Raw genomic sequence first — 23,716 nt, forward strand, 5'->3', positions numbered from 1 at the left:
AGACTGGTTCCCCACCTATTCTCTGTATTGTAACAGAAATTAGCCACATAAAAGTCACTCCAAGATCTCTTCCACGCATTGTTTAAAAATGTCTGAGACAACTCATGCCTGAGCCTTGTCAGTATTTTCCACTGGTCATGGAATGGTAACTTTCAGAAAGATCTCCTACTCTCGCACACTGCATTAATGGTGAGCAGGCTAGGTTATAGTGGAACTAATCTCTTCCATATGGTTGGGATGCCCAAATATATTGTGGTATATATTCTGCTTGCCAATGTCACTTAAAAATTAAGCTTTCCAAATTTTCCTCCAAGATGATATATCCAGTGGTGTTATCACGATAAAAGGGAGCAGTTGCCACTAATTATGTAATTTGCCTGTACCAGTTTCATATGCCAGCAAAGTTCCAGGCACAACCTTACAAAATATATAGCCCTCACCACTATTTCATAGCAACAGTGATTAAAAATGGCAGATTTATATACTCCACTGAAGAAATTAAAACAACAACAGCAAGTGTAAAGGAGCAGCCAGATGAATGACTGTGTATTCACTTGTATATTCAGTCATTTATTGGACGTTAATGACCATGTATAAAATGAATTTAAGGGCACTCCAGCTCCTTTCCTGCATCAAATCCCAGCTAGGACTTGGATTAATTGACAGATAACAGGAGAGCAGCCAAAGTTTTGTGGCTGTTATGACTGAGCCTAGCTTGGTGTAATGTAATGCAGAACAAGGCAATGCATGTCTGCCAGATATTGTGTTGGAGAAGTTTGTTCTGCCTTGTCCTGTACATAAACAGACGACTTCCGTCACAATGCAACGTTTCCCAGAAATACTGAAATGTCTTATCGCATTCTTTTAAGGCTGGTTTCCTTCCATTTCTACCTGTTCTCAAAGTTTTATTTTGCTATTGCTCAATTTTTGTGTCCTGTGGCATTCCTGGATTTTTTTTTTCTGCATGTTTTCAACTACTTTGTGCTCTGTGCTAATTTCTGTATACTAAAATTTGCATTTATTGTTTCTTTATAATATTCTGTGCAGTTTAAAAATAATTCCATCTTGTTCTCTACTTTGTAATAAATATATTATTCTGATTCTGGTTTGTAGCTAAGCTTTTCTTTTTTTTTTAATCACAAATAAGATTGCCATATTTTTCTTGGGTATAAAGAAACTTGGTGCTCATAAGTTTTAAGACAATTCAGCAGAAAGTCTTTGGAATGCTCTTTTTATTATTTTTATCATTTTATCATTTATCATTTATATTTATCATTTTTATTATTATTTTTTCCTTTTCCAGGCAGCTATTCCCTTTTTGGGATATAACCTACTTCATAGTAGAACCATCTCTTTAGAGAGCTTGTATATCTCTACTCTGACCACATTTGTCAGATTTTCTATAACTTTCTATGCTGCTATTTTGCTGTCTTCGCAGACCTTTCCTGGTTGTTCAGCTCTGATAACTCCTTCCAAGAATAATGAGATCTGTTAACCTGCACTTGATAAGTGTCTTCCAGCACAGAAGCCCATTCTTTATTTCACCTAACAGATGTGTATCAAGTAATGTACTATAAAGCAAAGTACTTGCAAAGCAGTACTAAACAAAGGAAGGCAAAGGACAAGCAAATCGGAATTGTGGAAGTAGACCGAAATAAGTATGCACCAAGGACAGGAATGTAAGAGTGCAGGCACACAAGAGGTGAAATACTGCACATTTGGAGATGGCAAGTCAGGAAGAATTTGAAGATTATCATATTAATGAAGAGCTTGACCAAATAGCTTATTAAAAGAGGGACATAATAGCTTTTTATAAGTAGGACATCAATTAATGTGTTATAGAATCATAGAATGGCTTGGATTGGAAGGGACCTTAGAGATCATCTAGTTCTAACCCCCTGCCATGGGTAGGGACACCTCCCACCAGCCCAGGCTGCCCAAAGCCCCATCCAGCCTGGTCTTGGGCACCTCCAGGGATGGGGCATCCACAGCTTCTCTGGGCAGCCTTAGCCAGTGCCTCACCCCCCTCACAGTGAAGAATTTCTTCCTAACGCCTAATCTAAATCTATCCTCTTTTAGTTTAAGACTGCTCCCCCTTGTCTATCATTATCTGCCTGAGTAAAGAGTCCTGCTCCATCCTTTTTGTAAGATCCCTTTAAGTATTGAAAGGCCACAGTGAGGTCTCCCTGGAGCCTTCTCTTCTCCAGGCTGAACATCGCCAGCTCTCTCAGCCTTTCTTCATAGAAGAGGTTCTTGTGAAAATAAATGTATTTGTAGAGGAAATAGGCTCAAGAAGAAAGCCCAGTGAGGATTTCTAGCATGGCTACTGCATGGATGAGAAATTGACCCCCTAATGCTATTTTGTTATTCAAAGGAATAGTCTTCTGCTCAAACTGCAGGAGTACCACTCTATTACAGAAGGAATCAAACATCACAGGTAGAAACCAATCATTGTTAATATAAACAGGAAAAAAATCATTATTAGAAAAAAAGGAATAGTATTGATTAATGACTTCTATTTGCTCGAGCACTTGTGATTTATATGGCAATTTCTTTTATCATCTTTTATTATTCAGGATTCTTGAGTGGGATACATACATTTGCACATATCGAGGGTGCTAGATTGAATGCCTCTCTGCTGAGTGCTCACATTTCCCCCTCTGACATACAAGGATGTGTAGACTAGCCACTTTGTATTTAGCATTTTAGTAAATGAAAAATTTGTCACAATGCTCTAGAAATGTTACCTGCTTCTCATATATTTCTTAAATAACTGAAGATGAGGAAACGTGAAGTGGCTGTCATGCTTGCTGTAATCGCACGATGTGGGTCCATTTGCACCATTAACTGTCTCAGACAAGGTTTTCTTGTGATTGCTTACAATCAAAACAGGATTCTTCTCCTGGTACTGCCTATCATGATTACAACAAAGTCTGTTTCTGTTTTTCTCTATAGGCCCCTACAGCTTGAAGTTTGGATGATGCAAAATTAACCTTAAAATCCTAACACTGGGTTTTCCTGTGCACATTACCAAGTTCTGGTGTCTTGCACTGTTAAAGCTCCTCTAAAACCACCAGTCCCACCCAGCAAGAGCAAAGCTCTGAGCTTGAGTTTCTTCCTCAGTACCATGACCTGATTAGTCTACATGTTCCTCTACGGATCTCCAGGACTTTTTGCCCACTGTATTCTTGCAGTTATAGCCCTTCTTTTTCAGAGAGGTTGGCAGCTAACATACCCCCTGCTCACCCCTTGGCTCTCGGTTGTCTCTAATCTCAAACTTAAGCAAGTCTGCATGTAAAAACTGTTGCTCTAATTCTCTCTCTTGTTTTCTCTAGGCATCTAGTTTGAATTATGCATTAATAAGAAAACAGAATTAAATTTTTTAGTTTCCCTAATTTATATATTCTTCAGTCCTTGTTCTTTATTCCAGAATGGTCATCAGGTGACTCTACTCTCTGTTCTCTAGGGAACTCCTGTTTTCCCTCCAGACTCTGTTTTCCCTCCTGGTTCTGGATAGATGTTTTCCCAAGAATATGTGTAGCTTTCTGCCAGGTCCTTCAGGAAATTCCTGCAGACTTTCTGCCAGAAGTTGCTTCAGGAAATCTTTGATGATGTCTGGTTTCCTAATTCTGCACATATTAGTTCCAATTGCCACTCTGTCATCTTAATCAGGTACATTTGGGAATCTCAGCCTGTTTTATTCATAAGAGCCGTGACCTTTTCACCTGGCACAGCAGAGAAGGCAAATTATAAGAGCCTCCAACTACCAAAATGATTGACTTAAGTGGGAATAATCTTGACACTGAAAACATTGTCTATCAGATTATCTAGCTCTTTGTGTCTCAGCCTAAAAATGAACAGAGAAAAGTCTTTTTTATCTTTGAAGCAATTATACTGCTCGAAGTCACAATGTGAACTTTTACAAAACTGAAGACTATTTGCCCAAGGAAGGTTTTAAATCGTGTTCAATTTTATTTTTCATCTTCAAAAAAATCTGTATTTCTGTAAGGACACTTAACACTGATTGCACCCAAGGCCTACCTGTTCATTCTTCAGAGCCTAATTATACCAGCACTTTTCATAGGCTAGGCTAAAATCAGTGTATGGGCCAACCAAGCACAAATTTGTGGCTCTGTTGATTTTCTAGGTGTTTGAATATCATGGTGAAATAATGGTGAAAGACTCTAAGAAGATATACAGAAATACAACATTTTTTCAAAGCTTGTCAGACAAACTTCCATGATAAAGCATCTTTCATAACAGAAAGCTTTCATGACAAAGCATACCAAACAGAATTTTAAAATGCAATCACATCATCATGAACATACTCATGAGGAAACTTATTTGCAAGCTGTGCCTTGTGAATCAGGTATCTCTGCCAGCAGTAAATCTCTAAGTTCCAATGACAGTTTGTGTAGGTATTTTTTTTCAGAGTGTGATCAGATTAGATTTCCCTCAATGCACTCCTATTTAAACCAATTATCAATATTCATCAATGTTGTCAGTTGTCAGTAATTTACTATTCTTTCTGAATCTACACTTAGATAAGAAAATGCATAGGTGGCATAAACTTGATCATTGCAGAGGTCTAGCTTTTAATTTGCAAATTACTAAATCCACGAACCCTTTCATAGGACTGCTTACATCAATTGGTGAGTGAATGGGGAGTGGAAAGGGCAATGCTTTGCTGCCAGTAAACTAGCTACGCTCTCCAGTTAAGAAACAGCTAGTGCTGCTGTTTTTTGAAGTATCTCTATTGTGGAGCTCTGTAAGACATGTAAGTGTTTTGGTACATGCTTACATGTATATCAATCGTTATTTTTGATATACAACCTTTGTTTAAATTAGCTTTAGGTCAGACTTATGTTCAGAGTCTCAATACACTTTATGTCTTGAAGAAATGCTGTTGCTGGGGAGATTTAACTTTTCTCATGGGTCAGTACTGGAGACTTTTCACCCTAAAGAACTAATAGTAAAATAGTAGGACTTTTCCTAGCCAAGGATTTGATTTAAAAGCAAAGGAAAGGACAAGATGAAGATTAAGGAGCTTCATTTACTATAGACTATCACCCAAAATTTTTAAAGAAGTTGCATTTCCTGTGGGGATAAAAATTTAAATTAGTTTTAACTGAAAATATATTATTTTTTTTGTTCATTTAGGAAAGGGATTCCAAGTGAAGAAGTGAAACAAGCTGATAGAGAGCAAGCAAAGCGTGTAGTTTACTCAGTAGTTTATGGAGCAGGTAAGCATCTTACAAAATAAACAGCTACAGTATATTCCTACCTTATATGTAATTTATGCAAGTGTGCTGAATTCAGGAAAAGGAATAAAATTTTGTATTATATTGTTATTTATATCAAGTATTATTAAATAATCTACTCTGTATCAAAATTATCCAGGTAATATAGCTACATTGACATACATAAATATTACTCTGATTTTGTGTTTATTTGTTGCTGATGCAATTGAAGCATTTGTCTTTATCTAAAATTAGTATAACTTTTAGGAAACTGCATTCTGTCAGTATGTGCATGGAGATGAGTAACTGCAGTGAAATTAGAGGAATTCAGATGTTGTGTCAAAGCATGTTTACAGAATCACAAAATGTTGAGGTTAGAAGGGACCTCTGGAGGAGCTTGCCTGTATTATGCTTACTTTCATGTAGTAAATAGTAATATTTTTTAATGTTTTCTTAGCTTTAAGTTACACTTGGTTTATATTTTCAAGGTCTTTTCCATAATCTTGGAGGATAGAAAACAGTATAATAAAGAAAGAATCTCTCTATGTCTAGGAGTCAGTACTTTAAAAAATATACCAGATAGAGAGATGGATAACAGTATTACAAACTTTTTGCTTAATTTTGAGCAGTTATATTCATCTGCTTATGCCTCAATCACTCTGTAAAGCTGCAGAAAATACAATTTAAACTTCCGTAAAAGAAAGAATTAGTTCTGGCACTATGTTCAAGTCCTGAATTATACAGAACACAGAGGAATGTCAAAGCGTTTAAATGAAAACCAAAAAAAAAGCAAATAGTGCTATTTTCAGTTTTGAAAGATATTACAGAATGGAGAACACTAAAACTCACAGGCTGTTGCTACCAATTCCCCTGGCACACATAATTTAAGGGGAAGTCTCAAGGAAGCTTTAGTCCGCTGCTGGGAGCTGCTTAGCATGGTCTGTGCTCCTGCATCGTGAAATGTGATCTTACATAGTTGTACAGTCCTCTTTTTTTTTGCTTCCCAGAAACTGCATCTCCCTGGAACTTTTCAGACTTCCTTATTGATACTGTGGCTTAATTTTCTGACTATTTTATGTAATGCTTTGTTCTGTATAGCAGTAGTTCTTTAGAAGGATAATGTGGATATTGCAACATATCACAAAATCACAGAATTGTAGGGGTTGGAACGGGCCTCAAGAGATCATCGGGTCTGACCGCCCTGCCAAAGCAGCTTCCTTAGAGCAGGCTTTCATATGGATGTTGCAGTTCTCTAAGGCAGCCACAGCAGTCTTCTAGCTATTAACAATATGTGCATTGACAGATAGATTTGTCATTTTCTGACCAAAGAAGTAAAAAAAAAAATTACTTAGATGTCAAACAAATGCACAGGCCTCAAGGCTAAGAGTCATCCTAGATGTGAATTTCTTATTTTAGTACCTTGTCCAGACTAGTGTTTCTGGAGCTCAGTGGAGATCCTGGCATGACAGAGAACAAAATGGTACAGGATTGTTCTGAAATGCACATCAAACTGACAGTGATGGCATTTAGGTGGCTGAAATCCTTTCTCTTTCAAAAACGCTAGATAATTCTTCTTGACGGTATTACTGTGACAATAACTATTCCATGCTTTTAGTGCCTTGAAACATCGCCTCTCAGCTTGTTATTTGCAGACACAGTGCTGCTTTGTGTTGCTGTGCAGCTGACAAATATATCTGTCTTTTAAACCTCTTATGACTAATGTTGATATATGTTTTATTTTTACTGGAACTATTTGGTTTATAAATGTCTTTAAACTGTAGCTCCTAGATTATGTTTTCACACTCTGGAAAACTGTCCTACGTTTTGTTTGTTTGCTTGTTTGATTTTCTATCTTATCTTATAGGTGCTCTTAGATATAATGTAATATATATCGTGCATTTATGTCCTATCCAAAAGGTATTATTCCTTTCTGTCTCTGCTGACAGGCTTTTTGATTCTGGATGTCTTTTTCCAACCCTTTCATCTCACAACTTGGACTCTGTTTTTTACAGAAATTGAGGAGCCTAAGACTCTGAAATATGTGGGACTCACACTCCTAACTATCATTTTCAAATCAAGCCACTTGGTCTGATTGCTTCAGCCATTATTTTTTTCCGTGATCTGTACACCATATCCAAAACTTCTAGCTAAACTAAACCAGCTGCATCTCCATCCCTTTTTTTTAGATCTTCATTCACATTTATATTTATTTAAAATTGTTTTCAAGTTCTTTATCTGCTCCTCAAAATTTTGCACATTTCAACACTTACCTAGTGTTGATGATACTTCAACAGAAGTTATGTGAACAAAATAGATGTCAACTGCAATATAGGTATAAATTATAACTAGGAATTTCCTAATTATGTACTTTTTATATACTTCTTATTAAGGGTATTCTTAATCCACTAACTTCAGTGAAACATTCAAGCTCAAAGTTAAACATTTGCATTGTTTAAATATTACTATAGTATATCAGATCCATTCTCTTTCATAGAGATATGTACCTTTACTAATTCCACTAATTGTGAATGTAACAGTGTGTAGTGGATTTCTGTTCTGCTTTTCTATGCACCAGGTAAAGAACGTCTTGCTGAATGCCTGGGAATTACTCCTCTTCAAGCCAGTCACTTTATAGAGAGTTTTATGCAAAAATACAAGAAAGTACATGAATTTACAAAGAAAACCATTGAACAATGCCGAACAAAAGGTAATCCAAAGCCCACACGCATACTTTTATTTATTGATCAGCACTGTATTACAATGATGTAGACAGAGATTCAGCTCAACCAAAAGTCAGATAGTTACAGGTGAATATACAGGAGAAAATATAGAATATCATTTCCTGGTGAATCAGGTTTTTCTCTTTCAACCCTAAGACAAACTGGTTAAATATGTCTGACTTATCTCAGAAAGATGCTAAAAGATTAAGATGCTTGTTCACAGAGTGAACTCTATTTAACATAAAGTTACACTGCATCATTTTAACGTATAACGTATTCCAACACAAATAAACCATAAGGAATCTTTCACTTAATAAATATGCCATATGGCTGCTGGACCATAGAAGTTCAGGCATTTAGACAAAAACAATCAAAGAAACAAAAAAATTTACAGAGACAATTTTTAACACTTTTTTTTTTTTTTTTTTTTCATCAGTCAGAATTTATATTATTGAAATTCAGGTGGTATATGTTATGACAGATGTGCGCAGAGTAATTCTTGGAGACAGCAGCTGCAAACTCTTCTTGCATCAGATTTGTTGTTAGTCTATATATTCATTGATATTTAGTGAATCCTAAGAGTGCAGTAATTTGGAGAAAGTATAGCTGCTTGAAATATTTACTTTAGAAGAAAAATAGCAGAATTATTAGTAGAATTATTAGTAGAACTGTCAGAATTAATTTATTTTGTTTCCTAGTACAGCATACTGTACTAAGATATTTTGTAGAAATAAACAGTAAATTTGCAATTTATTATTACCCATCGTTGAACAGGTGAGTGTCATGATAGAACCATATAACTGATTCTGACTTTCTGGTCATGAAAATGTTGGTATTCATTTTCTCTACTTTGTAGAGCTTAAAAGCCTACTGGAAGAACGAACTGTCTTTGTGTCATGAAATTACATTTCTTTATTCACTAATATTCCTAAAGAAAAAATAGGTTTTCGGTAGCTTCACTTTAATTAAGCCCAACATAATATAACCAGTAAAATATTACCAGTTTATTACATATTGCTTTGATCTATTTAAAATAACATAACTTTCTTCTCTTTTAAGTAAACAAGTTTCTGTAACCAAAATTGTGTGTAAAATGATGTTTTGCGTGTTTAGTGGACAAGTGTGTCATAACTAATAACCTTGATTGTCATTAAAACTCGGCACATACTTGTCTAAATAGTACTGACTCCTCCATTCACTCCCAACTTTCAAACATTGTTTTAACTATTAATGGTAGAACTATAACCTTTTTCAGTTGTACAAGCTCAAAAAAATTGCAGCAGATAAACATTGTTTAACATTTTTCTTATTAATCCACCTCAGATTCTCACCAGAAAGAAACTTCTAACCTACAGAGCTCATTATAAATCTTTTTACTTATCTGCAGTTCAGAGGTTAATAGCATCTGCCCACCTAATGTTATTTACATGTTATGAATGTCTGATGCACGCCATTTAGGAGTAGGGTTATTACAGTAAATCTATTTTTCATTGAGAGTCCAATGCTCGAAGAATTCCATCTTCTTCCTGTTCTTCAAGGAAAATCTTAGTTAAATTGAGAACAGTGATTCACCAGAGAATATCCCAACCTCCAGATAGTTCAGTTCCTTGTTCCAAAAATTGTACTTTTAGTGTCAGCACTTCTGGAAATTCAGCAGAACAGGAATTCAGCAGAACCATCTTAGAATCATTAAGGTTGGAAAATACCTCCGGGATCATCTAGTGGAGGACCCAGCACTTAGCCACGTTGAACCTCATCTCATTGGCCTCTGCCCATTGACCCATCCTGCCCAGGTCCCTCTGCAGGGCCTTCCTACCCTCCAGCAGATTGACACTTCCCCCCACCATGGTGTCATCTGCAAACTTACTGAGGGTGCACTCAATTACCTCATCCAAATCATTACAGATATTAAAGAGGATGGGTCCCAACACCAACCCCTGGGAAACACCACTCGTGACCCGAATCTTCATTCCCTGTGCTTAGTACTGGGTGTGTGCTGTCCACGGTAAAGTCAGACCTTTGTGTTTGGAGAGGTTTTCTTACTCTGCTTGCATATCTGAGATACGTCAGACAAGATGAAACTCTGCGTTCAGTCTGAACTTCCATGGTATCTAGTGATGACTCATCAAGTCAAGGTACTCAGAAGAAAAGATTGTATGAAGATGTATTTTTAACACGGGTGGCTTCACTTTTCTTACTTAATTTTTCACTTGTTGTACTTTTTTTTTTTTTTTTTTTTTTTGGGTGGGGGGGCGAGGAATAAAAGCTAAGATAAGGCTTTATATGTGCTATATGGACAAGAGGATCATTGGATCTCTCTTCATCTCTCAGCTTCTCACAAGTGCTAGCAGCTATTTTGGCAAAATACAACATCGTCAGGCCTAAAATAAATATTTATCTCTGTTTTCATGTGTTTCGTTTAATGATAACAAAAACAAATGAGAGTTAAAGAAGTTTGACTGTAGAAGGGACATGAAACTATTGTATTTAGGAAAAAAAAAATAACTTTTTTTTCCCCAAAAACTATTTGGTAATTCTGGGAAAGATTCATTAATGATTTAATTGCTGCACAAATTGATTTTATTTTTTTTATATTTTTGCTATTCCCATGTAATCTATTTATTTCATGGAAAGCTCTAATTATGGCTGCTAATAGATAGCTAATTCTGCTAGGTATTTATAGTTTCATCTCCCACAGAGAGAGTTTGCTCTTCTATCAGTATATCAGCAGACATTCCTAATGAAATACAGCTTTAATGAACACATTTTTTTCTTGTATAACATGTACCAATTCTCTGAGTAAAATAATTCTGAGACCAACAATACAATAAGCTATGACTATTTTCAGAAGGAAAAATACTGAATTGTCTCAAACAGTGCATAATTCCAAAAATCTGTATTATCTTCAAAAAGAATGTTTGAAGTTTAATTGCTCTAATACGGATTTCTACTTAAATCCTACCAGGTTATGTGGTTTCCATTATGGGGCGTAAAAGACCACTGGTTAATATCAATGCACAGGATTATAAACTACGCACTCAAGCAGAGAGGCAGGCTGTCAATTTTGTTGTTCAAGGTAAAAAAAAAAACAAAAAACAAAACACCTACGTACCTACTTATTTACTTACCTATCTACATTTAACTCTAGCAGACAGCTCTGATAATCTCCAAAGAATGAATTATTTAGTAGGCTACTACTGAGGGGCATGAGTTTTGTTATAAAAGAGAAGTTTAAGTATTCTAGCTTCCTTGGAAATAGAGAGTAAACAGTATCACAAAACACAATGTTCTAATACAGTCAAGTTCTCTGTGGTAGTTAAATATAGGAATAGATACAAATTATGTATGGAGATAATATATATTTCAGGGCTTCAGATGTATTGTTGTCTTATAACATTTTCCTTTCTGGTTTCTTTGATAGTTTGTTACACCAAAAGGTTTTATGTGATTTTGCTGCTTGCAATTTCTAGCTTTTATTTTGTTAGATAGCTTTAGTTTAAGAAATATACAGTATTACAAGAACATATATTATTGTTTTGAAATCCAAATCATTCTTTGTAAAGTTCATTTGAAAATAATTCTATGAAGGGTGAGAATAAAGGCATTTTTTCACAGAACAACATGGGAAATTTGCCATGTTGGAAAATGTAAAAAGCAGCATAAAAATGCTCAACTATTAGTTAATGATGTATTAACATACTCAGTTTAAGTTGTGTGGGGCCCAGTATTGTAAAGAATTTAGCTACCTAAAGAAAAAAAACTGAGCTGGCAGTCCAGAGCAGAAATCCCTCCTACCAAACAATCCTTTGGAAGTATTATTTCTTTAACTGGAAGATGCAGACAGGGTTTTCGTTAAGTTATATTGGACATGTACTATTTACAGGCAAGTAAAAACTGCTTTCTAAATATGGTGAGGGTGTGCTTTTTATAGAATGATTTGAATTTTCCTTTTGAAAGGATCATTTGATTTTTCTTTCTTCCTCTCCAAATATTATTCACGTTAATGTTTCATTTTAAAAATGACTTAAGTAATTATGTCGTGTTTGACACTCCTTATAATTAGTAACTGAATTTAAGTACAACCTCTGCAAGAACATGCATAGATCTAGAATTCTAATGCCCTGTTGCGTGAGTAAAATTTTTGTTCAAGTGATAGCTGTCTTGCTGTATTAGGCTCTCAAATGCAGGATTTTAATACATCCTCATAAAATCTGCAGCAAAGGCTTGCGCCTTTGTAAATATGGGAATGCCCACACAATCTTCTCTGGAGACTTGTGTTCAGCTTACCTGGGTTTCCATCCAATTGGCCGGCAGCCCTCTCGAGCTGAAGGCACAGTGCTTGAGCTAATAGAGCAAGTCCTGCTGAGTGTACAGCGTAGCATTAATAAAGCTACACGGCCCTCTGAGCAGCACTTTCTTGTGTCCATCTGTCCAAAGAGCCTGGAGCTGAGGCAAAGCTGCCACAGGGCTGTCTACAAAATTCTCACTTGTATGTATCAAGACATGCACGAAGAAGATTAACATATTTCATTGTTAGCTCAAATCATTCTGGAAGACAAATCTGATGAAAAATACTGTGTCAATTATTCAAAATATGTAATATTGGAAGATAAGGTGAAACACATATAAAAAACTTTAACATATTCTGTATTCCTAAACATTATTTAGAATTTCCTTCTAGACTAGAATAATTTTTAATTGCAGCATTTCAGCTGTGAGATAGTATTTAAAGACTGTAAAAACTTCCAAAATTATGCTAAAACATTTTTTTACATTGTTAGCGTAGTAAACTGCATATAACATGTTTTATATTTATATATAATAATTAATTAATGTAAGCAGTTTGCATTTTGCATACAGTAGCAGAAACTGATAGCAGAAGACATTTGCGTCACAATATTGAGAGGAACATACTCTCATACAGAGTTACAACTTCAACTTACTACGATGATATTTGCCACAGTTCATTCTTAGTGTTTTTTCTCTTATTGAAGATTCCAGTACAATAGTCTTTACCAACGTACAGCATATTATTCATCAGTTATGTTTCAGATCTAGCTGGCTGAATAGAGAAAAACATGTATTTTATTAAGATATTTATCACAGAAACCATCACATTTATTTGGAAGAATTTCACTCTGGGATCTTGCTGTTGGCAAGTTCCAAATACACTGAAATAATGGGACTATATCCACAAGTATCTAGTCTATTATTTTATTTTATTGTTTTAACATCAAGGGATATTTTCAAAAAGGACTACAGAACTGGTCAGAAAAATTTAATCAAAATACTTTTCCTAAGATGTTCTATAGCAGTTAAACTATTACACAACTGTGGCAAAGTCATCAAGGTGGAGTCTCAGTATGGGACTCAGAGGAGGCAGTTTGTCACAGAAAGCCATGAATAAAGAAGAGGTGAAGTCTTTCCCCTCTTGGGTCATTGAGAGATAATGATCTCCTCAATCTCTTAGATACTCACTTAGGTACCAGGAGAGTACCCGTGCAATTTGCCTAACCTTGCTAGTCTTTACCTTTGGAACTTGGACAATTTGGAAGAAAGAATTCAAGATTCACTGAGTTAGGGGGTGCAAAAAAAAGCATGCATATGGTTTGGTACATTTAGGATATCTAATGGAGAAAGGAGACTTACTGTTTCCAGTCCTTAGTTAAAGGACTGTTTCTGTATTTCATCTGATAATTCTTTATATAAAAATGCATTAAAACCCTGTTGCATGGTTCAAAACAGACCCTTTCACTAAACTGCAGGCCTGGGGTATCATTCCGTTTCTTGATCCCTAGAAATGCAGAATCCATTATATAACATGACACTGTTTATGCACCACTGCTCTTAACACTGTAATGTAATGAATATACATTACAAACCCATGGAGATATGAAAAAGCATAAATTAAGTTACCAAATGAAAATGTGTCCCTGAAACAATGTTCTAATCTTTTATGACATTAAATTTTAATTGATTTATAGGTAAATTTTAAATCCAATTAAAATTTATTTAGTTAGATGATTTCAGACTCTTTTTTTTTTATATAGAAATATAATTTTTTTTTTATATAGAAAGAAGTTCTCAACTCATGTCCATGAGTGTTAAATTCACCCTTAGTTAGCATATATTTTAATATTATTATTTTCTGTTTTAATTAGCATGCAACTATTATTTTTTTATTAATCTTTTGATCTGTTTTACATACTACGTTAACTGAATCTGTTAGTTTTGAAAATTCTTGTAATTCATAACCTTCAGATGTGTTTCGTTCCCATGCCATAGTTCTAAGGATAACTTTTTCATTTTGCATGCTTTACATTAAAACCAGGCCACTTTGTTTCATAGGATCTGCAGCTGATCTTTGTAAAATGGCTATGGTTGAGATTTTTACCTCTGTTGTCACTTCTCCAACTTTAACAGCCAGGTTAGTAATGAATGACTGCAAAAGTGATTTTAAAACAAAAATAGTTGAATGGGTTTCTGGCATTTTAAACAGCTGCAGAAATATTGTGTATGCTTTTGAAACAAGCAAGAACTTGTGCTATGGTTTCATACGTTCAGAGTTATATCTTTCTGCTTAACTGCCTGAATCTGTAAATCTATCTCAAGGCGATGAAGTGCCTCGGGGCCGTTTAAGCTCAGTCAGATCTAGTTCAGTGGTAGTTCTTCAGTGGTAATTCCGCATCTTTGAAATCGACCCCACTGATCATATCCTTCCTGTATTTTGAGTGTATTGTACAATGGCAATTGAACATTCAATGGGCTGGGGAAAAAAAAAAAAAAAAAACACACAAGAATCAGGAAACCAGTGCTCAAAAAATAATAAATGAGGATTTTTTAATTTGTGTGTAGATGGCTTTCCTTTTCTTAAAAAAAAAAAAAAAAAGAAAAAGGGGTTATTTAGTATCTGCGCTTGTTCATAGCTCTAGTGTATACAGTTATGTAAGATAAACTATAGATTATATACTGAGACTATAAATAGTGTGTGTTTATGTGTGGGTTTCATGTACGCACAGCAGTGCTGTCTGATTTGATCGATGTACTGTTCCAAAATGTAATTTCTAATTAAAAATGTAAATTGTATGTGTCGGATTCAAAGATAGAGTCACTCCAAAGGCAAAAGAAAAACAACAAACAAACAAATAAAACCAACAACTAACCATAAAAAAACAACCCTTGTTCTGAGTAATGCTCTTCAGTGTTCTTGCAACCTTATGAGAAAAAAGCCACTGAACAATTACCAAAACAAATAATAAATCTCCATCTACTCTAAATCTGAAATGGAAGATTGTTCTTTGGCAGAGATACTCCATACAGGCAGACAACGATACCTTTATGTGTTAAATTTTGGATGACGTACTATAATATATTGTGTTGTTAATTTGCGGACAGATTCTCTGTGCTTATTGTAACTCTTCCTGCTGCCTGAGTTGTATGAAGAGGCCTGAATCTGGCAGCTGTGGTCTGGTTGAAAATGTCTTTAGCAGGTGTAACTTTCAAATTAGCCACAGAACAGCTGTCTTCTGTGACAGTTGGCCAACAGTCTTTATTGGAGGAGGCAAGTAGAGGTGGTGAGAGGGCAAAAACATATTCCCTTCCTCAGTCTCTACCTAACACAGATGTTCAGGTTCAATAACTAACTAGCTGTTGTAATTCTGAGAAAGCCAAAATTTTTTTGTGATTAATTCCCTGTCTGGTAGAGCTTGTGGATGTTTGTTCTCTCAATAGAAAATTTTACTTGAGTATTCCTCTCTCAAAACTCTTTCTTTTAAGCACGTAGAGTCATCAGAAAGCTAAGGAGGCAACAGACATGGGGGAGTACTGAACTTTTACAAGATTTCCTTGTGGTGTGAAAGTGTTGGGGAAGTGCTAGACCAGACATAATAGAAGAATTGCTGTCTGTGCTTCTTATTCCTATCTTAAGTACCACAGCTGGGAAAGACCAAGACTGTAAAGTCAATTAAAAGAGACAGATGGCTTTTAACTGGAATTTTGAACTCCTGCCAGCCACTAACAACTGGATGGCTTTGCTAAAGGAGAACCTTTTAATAGTTATGAATGGCTTCTTGCTGTAATATTTAGTAGGTACTCAGCCAGGCTTGTCAGAAAAGCACAGTCAGTGCCTTTGTAAATTCTGTGATCACTCACCTGGTTAGAAGGTGGCTCGGGCATTTGAAAGCATCACTGCAGTCTTGTCAGTAGAATATGCTACTGGAACTTGAAAATTTGTGTTTCCACTCAGTCACTTGTCTGTCAGGTGACTTTCAGCTAGTTATTTTTTCAGTGGTCTGTTTCTTGATTTTCTTGTCAGTAAAGTCAAGATAATGATCCTAACATCCTTTGTAAAGCACTTTGAAAAACATTGTTAAAAGGAAGTGGTGCTGTTGTTGTAACAGTAGGAATGCACAGTAGCTCTTCCAAAATGATAAATATAATCAGTGTCCTATTATCATCACATGGGATCGTATTAATTCCAAAGATAGAGCACTACTATCTTTTCTTCAATCTTACCCCCTTGCAAGTATTTTTTTTTCCCTATTAGAATTTCTAATTTTAGAATCAGGGTTTTTGCTTTGAACAACATATCAAAGAGAAATGTCATTTATATATGCTTTATTTACACTGGGATACAGTATATCCTATAAGGCATTGCCAAATAGTGGCTAATGCTTGACATTTTGTCTTCCCTAATTTAGAAATAATAATAATAATAAAATTGCACTCTAGACAAGGTCTTGCAGTTTTTAATGTTAGTTTATGGTTATGTTTACAGTCTCCATCAACAGCATTGTATTCCATATATTGTAAACTGTTCTGATGTGAGCAAGCTCTGACTCAACAGTATATAGCTTCATTTTAGTATGCCTAGTATCATTACATCTTCAGATATTGTTTGCACATAAAAAATCATGTTTGACAATCAGAGAAAGGTAATCAAGTTATACTTTCAAGAAGGTGAATCGGTGAGGCCCTCGTGAAGGAGCAGGATGCTCCACTGTGACTGATCAGTGGCTGCTCTGACAACTGGCAGTCTCATTTTTCTCTTTTTCTTTGTCCACCTTTTAATTCAAATGCCAGCCTAGCAATTTATGCTGCTGATAATTAAAAAAAAAAAAAAAAAAAAAAGTTTCTGGAAATAATTGTACAGAAATGGGGAAAAGAAGCATTAAATGCAATTGCTATGATAAAAAACTGGTATTAGTATGGGTTAACTGCAAGCGTCGGTGTTAATGTATGCATTTTGTGTGGTACTGATGAATAATCAGAATTATTTCTTCAGACTGTTTCCATATTACCTAGATCTTTGTTAAGATGCTGGTCTGCAGCTGATGGCCAAGTTGCTTACTGAAAATATGCTGCTGACATAAATTATTCAAGTGCCAGCTTTTACCTGTCTGATGCAATTCACAGAACTTCCACAGAATGTTTCCTGCAGGCAGATGATAACAAAGAAACTTCTGAAGTCAGATCAAGGCACGTAGTAGCAGCTTAAAGAAAGATTTGTGGAATGTATGAGAGTACTCAGTGAGCTCTGATTGACAATCGTACTTATTTTCAATGTTTAAAACATCATTACAGTGGCAGATACATGGAAACTTGGCGTGGAAGAACAGTGCTGGCAACTTAAGGAAGAACTGCTGCCTGCACCAATTTTTGTAAAAATTATCACTCGGTAAGCCGAAGATAGACTGATATTACCCAAAGTCTATCTGGCACTGTATGGACTTCTCAGAAAGCTTTTAGCCATTAAAGATGATAATATCCTAACAACATGCAAATTAAATTTAACACGTCTACAGAACTATTGAGTAATTTGGCTCGAATCCAGCAATTCTGCTTTCTTCCCAATTTATTGTTCCTACAGCACTGGATCTGTGCCACAAGCAAGCAGCTTTACTTCTCAGCATGTCCAGAGCCTGGTTAAAGAGACAGGTTCAGCACCAGGCCAGGTATAAGTGAATGATTTGAAAAGTAGGAGCCTTGTCAATAAGAGGGAAAGACACAAACCTCTTGGTCCCAAATGCTAAATTAGTAAGAGAGAACCCAAACTATCCCAGGAACAAGTTCTGTATTACATGACCTGCTTTTTTTTGTTTTGTTTTTGTTTTTGTTTTCTTTTTGTTTTGTTTGTTTGTTTTCTGGTACAAATCGTGGTAAATCACAAATGATTCACTTACTGGAAATGGCTCCAGTTTTAGTTACACACAAGAGGTTTGACACATTTTATAAGGTGCACAGGAATTCAGGCACTAGTACTTTATTAACTGGTTACATTTCCTCAGGAAATTCCCTGAGTTACATTTCCTCAAAAAGGCATACTGGTAAAAATGACTTCTTGATCATATCAGAGCTTCAAAGGCATTCAGTGAACTGGTTGGTGCTGCTGCTATGTGTAGGATGGTTTTCGTTAGTTCTGGGCATACATTTTACGTCCCCCTATCTGTTTCTAAAGGAATTAAAGAACTGTTCTTACTCATGTTCTTTCTGTAGCTGTTATCCAGGATTTTCAAGTAAATGCTTGTTCTCTCCCCCATTATTCCCAATATATGGTCACAGATCTGCTCTGAAGTATTAACTCTTGCAAGAGTGTCATCCTTTGACTAATAGTGGAGAAACAGAATCACAAGGAAAAGATAAAAGCTTTTGATTCTGCTTGAGAGGAGAGTAAGATTTTTGTTTCACAGACATATGCTTCAGTTTCAGCTGAAGGAAACATCCTAGATCATATGGCTGTTCCAGAAATTAGTGGGAGCTCTCTGTAGCTGCTGTCCCCATCCAGTATGTAACTCTTTGCTTCCCAAGTTGCCAAATGATACTTTCTAGGTGTGCTGTGACCTAGCAAAATCATTGCTTTCCTCAACGTTCACAGAAGTATTTTGCATGTATCCACAAGATGGTGAACTGTTACCTGAACACTTCATACAGAGTAAACCAAAACAAGTCTTCTTTATAGGAAGAGCTCAATATATTTAATATGCTTAAATATCACAGCCAAAAAGGACATACATGATGTAGCAGGCACTGAAGTGTTCCTTTATGTGGGTCATTCAACACAATTAAATACTTCTAGTTTATAAAAGCTTTTTGTAGGTCACCTTTAGACTGGTATGTTTTAAAACACTTTGGTTACATGTGAAAATTCTATTCTCTTTAATTAACCATCTGCTCAGCTTCCTGCTCTTCATGATGTTGCTGCTGAGAAAACAAATTTCACAAGTTAGCTGAATTTTTGTAGTTAAAATGCTAGAATATCAACGTGTCTTGGTCTTCATTAGGAGAACACCAAAAGAAGTACTGTAAAGTCAATTCAGGTAACACCTATGCAGGCATGATATATTTTAAGTTATAGCTCTTATACTACTGCATTAGAAATCCTTATTGATGGAGCTTCAAAAGAAACTTGAAAAATCTACAAAATGTTACAAAATTAACTTTGTTCCTTACTTACATGACAATTTAATAAGCATTCTTTGAGCTTGAATCCATGTACTTTTGTGGGGAAACTGTGCAGCAATTAAATAACAAGTAGTATTTGTAGTTTCAGGGAAAAAAATAATACGTTTTTACTGTAGGGAACATAGAGATTTCTAAGAGAATTGGATCCAACTTCCATCTGGTCCATTATCACTGAGTGTGGCCAGTAGCAGATGCTTCAGGAGGAAGGTGTAAGATTTTTAGTAGGGATAGGCTGTCTGTCTGCAAATTCTCATCTTGCTGCTATGGTGGGGATGAGTCTAGGTTCTGAAACAGGAGATTTAAGTCTTTCCTCAGAGTAATTGTATGTCAGGAATTCTAAATATTCTTGAAAGCCATGAAGGTGTTTGTCACCTGAGCAGGCACTCTGGCATTTTCTGGCAAGGTGTTTAATTAAATGCCTTGTAAACTAATATTTTTTTAATAAAAATTGAATTTAATAGATATGAATTATATATATTATAAATACAAATAAATATGAATTGCTTTCTATTTGATATTATATTTACATTTTTCATATTTTCCCATTTATCTGATTTAAAAATATCTTTGTCTTTTTATTATTTTTTCTAACCACTTAACATCTTCTGTGCTCTTCTGATTTTTTTTAACTTATTGTATATACATATATATATACATATATATATATATATATATATATACACATATATATACAGCTTTGTATATGAAGTTTTTAACCATGTACTGTCATGCAGAGCAATTCTATAGGCTCCCATTATGCATTTAGGAATTTCACATTCAAAATGGAAAGGCAATTTCATTAGTTGGATGATAATTTATAAAAAAGGGGACAACATAGGATGACAAAAAAAAAATCTCTGTTAATAAAAGCTGATACTGCTGTATCAGAAAATCATATGAAGTTTAATGCTCAGGGACAGTGCTTTTATAAGAAAACTATGCGACTAGAAAAGGACTGATTCTTTTAAGGAATGTCTTAATGTGTGTTGTGCTGCTAAGTGATCATTAACTCCTTTTCTGAAGCAGCGTGCTTTAAGTAACTTTTAACATTTTTACATTTTTTAACTCTAGCTGTATAAAAGCTTAATTATTAACTTTTTTATGTTCTTAAGTAATGATTTACAGAAATTTGTAAAAATTTAGCTAAATTTTTACTTTGACACAAGAGCTATGATGGATTTCAAATAAAGAATATTTTTTGCATGTTCTTCAAAGAGAATCCTTTGGTTTTAGGAAACCTGTTCTCCAGTTATGATTTAATTGCCAACATGCCTTCAAATTAGATATAAAATGTGTAATTTTTAATGGAAATTTTACACTGAAATATTCTAGCTCAAGATCAGTCTACCTGATGGTGCCATGACATATGTTTTCCTGAAGATGTAGAGCTAACTTGTAGGAAACTTTAAGCACCAGGACACAGGTAGATCTTAAACTATTTTAAGTAAATAAACATTAAATAATTATTTAAAAAAATTAACCCTGCTGGGCTCCTCAGCCCTGTTCTTAGTCATAATAAAGTGCCCTTAATTCCTTATTATGCATGAAAATTGGACCCTCTTAAGGCTTTCCCACCTACCCAATTTCAAACCTCATTTTAATTTATTTTTTATTCAAACACTTAAGCCAGCCACATCAATGTAATATTTGAGCTCCTCTAAGATATATTTTAAGCCACTACTCAGCGCCTTACACCTGTGGTGTAGTCTGTCTCATTCTCCTCCTTCACACTGCCAGCAATTAGTGAGGCCTCCCATGGGAGTGTTCAGGGCTCTGGAGGGGGATGGAAATAGAGACAGCTGTCTTAATTGAGGTGGGTTTTAAGTGGTCTGGAACTGCTATGTGATGGGTCCAGATTGTCTGCTTCCAAATTATGGAGTAAATTAACCTACAATTTGGTTGTAGGAATTCATTGATACTTTATTTTTTCTATTATCTTCATTTAGACCCATCTGGAAAACTAGACCAAATTATGTCCTGGAAATGTTGTTAACAGCAATAAAGATTTTTCTCATAATACAAAAATGTATCAGAAAAATGTACAGAGGGCTATTCTCCTTGTCTGACTTCAGGTATCCGATGTAGGTAGCTGTTTTAGGGGGTGGTAGTCCCACAAAGTCAATACATGGGGATGAGATTTTCAAGAAGTCAGCTCAAAACAAGTAAGTGCTTTTGTCCCTTGGCTATAGGATGAGCATGAATTAAGTAGTTGGAGCATCTCTTGGCACACTGTAATGGCCTGAAACACTGCACATAACTGTTTAAAAAAAAAAAAAAAAAAAAAAAAAAGCTTCTGAGAAAAACTACTAGGAAGAGGGTTTGTTTGTTTGTTTGTTTTGTTTTTGTTTATTTGTTTTGTTTTTCTCTTGTCCTACCACTGGCATTTTCAACATGATATTCCTATATTCCTACAATAGCATCTGCAGTGTGTCACACCACAGAAGTCTCATTTGCAGTTTAGAGAAAATGTTGTTTCCTTTAATGGTAAAGAAATACAATTGCTTACCAATAAGGTAATAGCTGTTTTGATGAAGTCAGTTCAATAGTGTACTTATTTTTAGGCAACACATTAGAAGTAGTCATGGAAAAGCTTGCAGTTCTGTACTTTTGGTCAGAGATGTCCAGATCTGGAATATATTGCCTTAAAATAACAAACAAAGCCCTTATTTGTTCTTATAATAGAAAACAAACTGGCTTGGTACTATGAAAAATTAAACCGTAGGGAGGCAATATGGTCTCATCAGTAGAACATTATGAAAAAAAATATTTTGATGATGGTTTAATTTGTTTTGTCATATATTGGGTCAATTATATGATTATGATACAGTAATGATGACTGGGTGGATACACTGAAGATCTGAGTTTAGTGTCTGTTGCTTCATGGGAAACTGGAAGAATGTAGAAGAGAATTAAAAATATTTTCTTGCTAAAATTCTGTAGTACAGCATGATTTCAGGAAGGATGTGTACTAAGCATATTGTGAATACTGTGAAAATAATTGAGAAAATATTAACTTGTAAATCAAAGGCATCCTTGTCATCTGCAGAATGATAAAAATGCTACCCTCTGCTTGGCTTGCAGTCTCTAATTCAGTTTACCGTACTTTTTAGCAGGCAATAATGGGAGGAGTTTGCTATTTCAATATTCCGTCAAAGTGGTGATCACTCAGTTAAGCTATTATACAAAAGTGCGTATTTTTTTCAAACTTTTTCATTTAAGTTGTGCAACAGGTGTGTACACACACTGGAATGGTAAAAGCTATGCATTTTAAACATAAAAATTACTTTGATTTTTATTCACCTGTATTGATGTCAAATTGAGTGCTTTGTTCTGTGGAACTGTGTAATACATGAGAATTTCACTACTTTAACAAAAAAGAAAAAATACAAATGGCCTTGTACTATATAAACCTCCCAAAGGATAACCTGTGATGTTGATGTGAGAGGGACAAGATAAAGAGAACATCAAAAAATTGTATGATGAAAATTAAGAAGGAAATAGTTGATACTAGTCCATTTCTCGGCATCAAGCTGGGAAATCATGTTTAGCATTAATTAAAATTTCAATGTTAGAAATACTTATTTGTTAGATCACACATCTGAGATAGACACCATCTCTATTTTTTAAATGAATGTGCATTGCTTAGCAGGAGAGTAACAAAGCTAGAAAGAGACCAGCGATTCTGACTTCTAGTTCGGTTCTAGTTTAGCAGACAGAATATTGCCCTGAACCTCGGATGCAGCACTAGATAATTAAGACTGGGTAGATGTAATTCTGCAGCTTTGTGCAGTTACTGAGATAGCTGTGGGCAGTGTAACCAAGTCAATAACTGAGGATGAGAAGCACTAAGAAATAGGGTCTTTTAGCTCTGATGGAGAATCAAGCGACACTAGCTGTGCTGCTTTCAGCAGATAAACAAGTAGAGTTGGGTCAAGTCTATTGTGCTGTCCAGACAGAAAATTTGGGATGAATTCACATTGCTCCCATAGATTTTCTGACTCACTGAAGGAAACACTAATCTCTGGTCCAACCCTGCTCTTCCTCAGCTCAGCTTTACTTCTAGCATGGAATTGAGGTGACCTGTTGATCTAATGCTGAGTGCTTTAGAAAATCCACTTCTTCCCCTGTTACTAGATCCTGATAAATTGATGATAAAATATTTGATTTATATTGTAAATTCATCAAAGAAAGGATAGTTCTTTACTACATATTCAGAGAATGGGGCTCTAATTCTGATTGAAGTCATGAGACACTACTCTGATACAAATAATAACCAGTCTATCACATTTTTTATCG

At 35.2% G+C, this 23,716-nt stretch overlaps 1 protein-coding gene across 1 annotated transcript in view; it reads left to right on the plus strand.

Annotated features, from left to right (window-relative positions):
• The window catches only part of POLN (DNA polymerase nu), a gene marked incomplete at both ends in the record, with an annotated part of 92,100 nt that overhangs the window by 56,308 nt on the left and 12,076 nt on the right, over window positions 1-23,716 (plus strand). The window contains 4 exons of the mRNA XM_084285764.1: window positions 5,161-5,243; window positions 7,816-7,947; window positions 10,926-11,036; window positions 14,309-14,387. Of these exons, the coding sequence (XP_084141890.1) occupies window positions 5,161-5,243; window positions 7,816-7,947; window positions 10,926-11,036; window positions 14,309-14,387 (405 nt within the window). The remainder of the gene's footprint in view (window positions 1-5,160; window positions 5,244-7,815; window positions 7,948-10,925; window positions 11,037-14,308; window positions 14,388-23,716) is intronic.

This window comes from Netta rufina, assembly GCF_964035555.1.
Source record: "Netta rufina genome assembly, chromosome: 4".
Taxonomy (NCBI): Eukaryota; Metazoa; Chordata; class Aves; order Anseriformes; family Anatidae; genus Netta; species Netta rufina.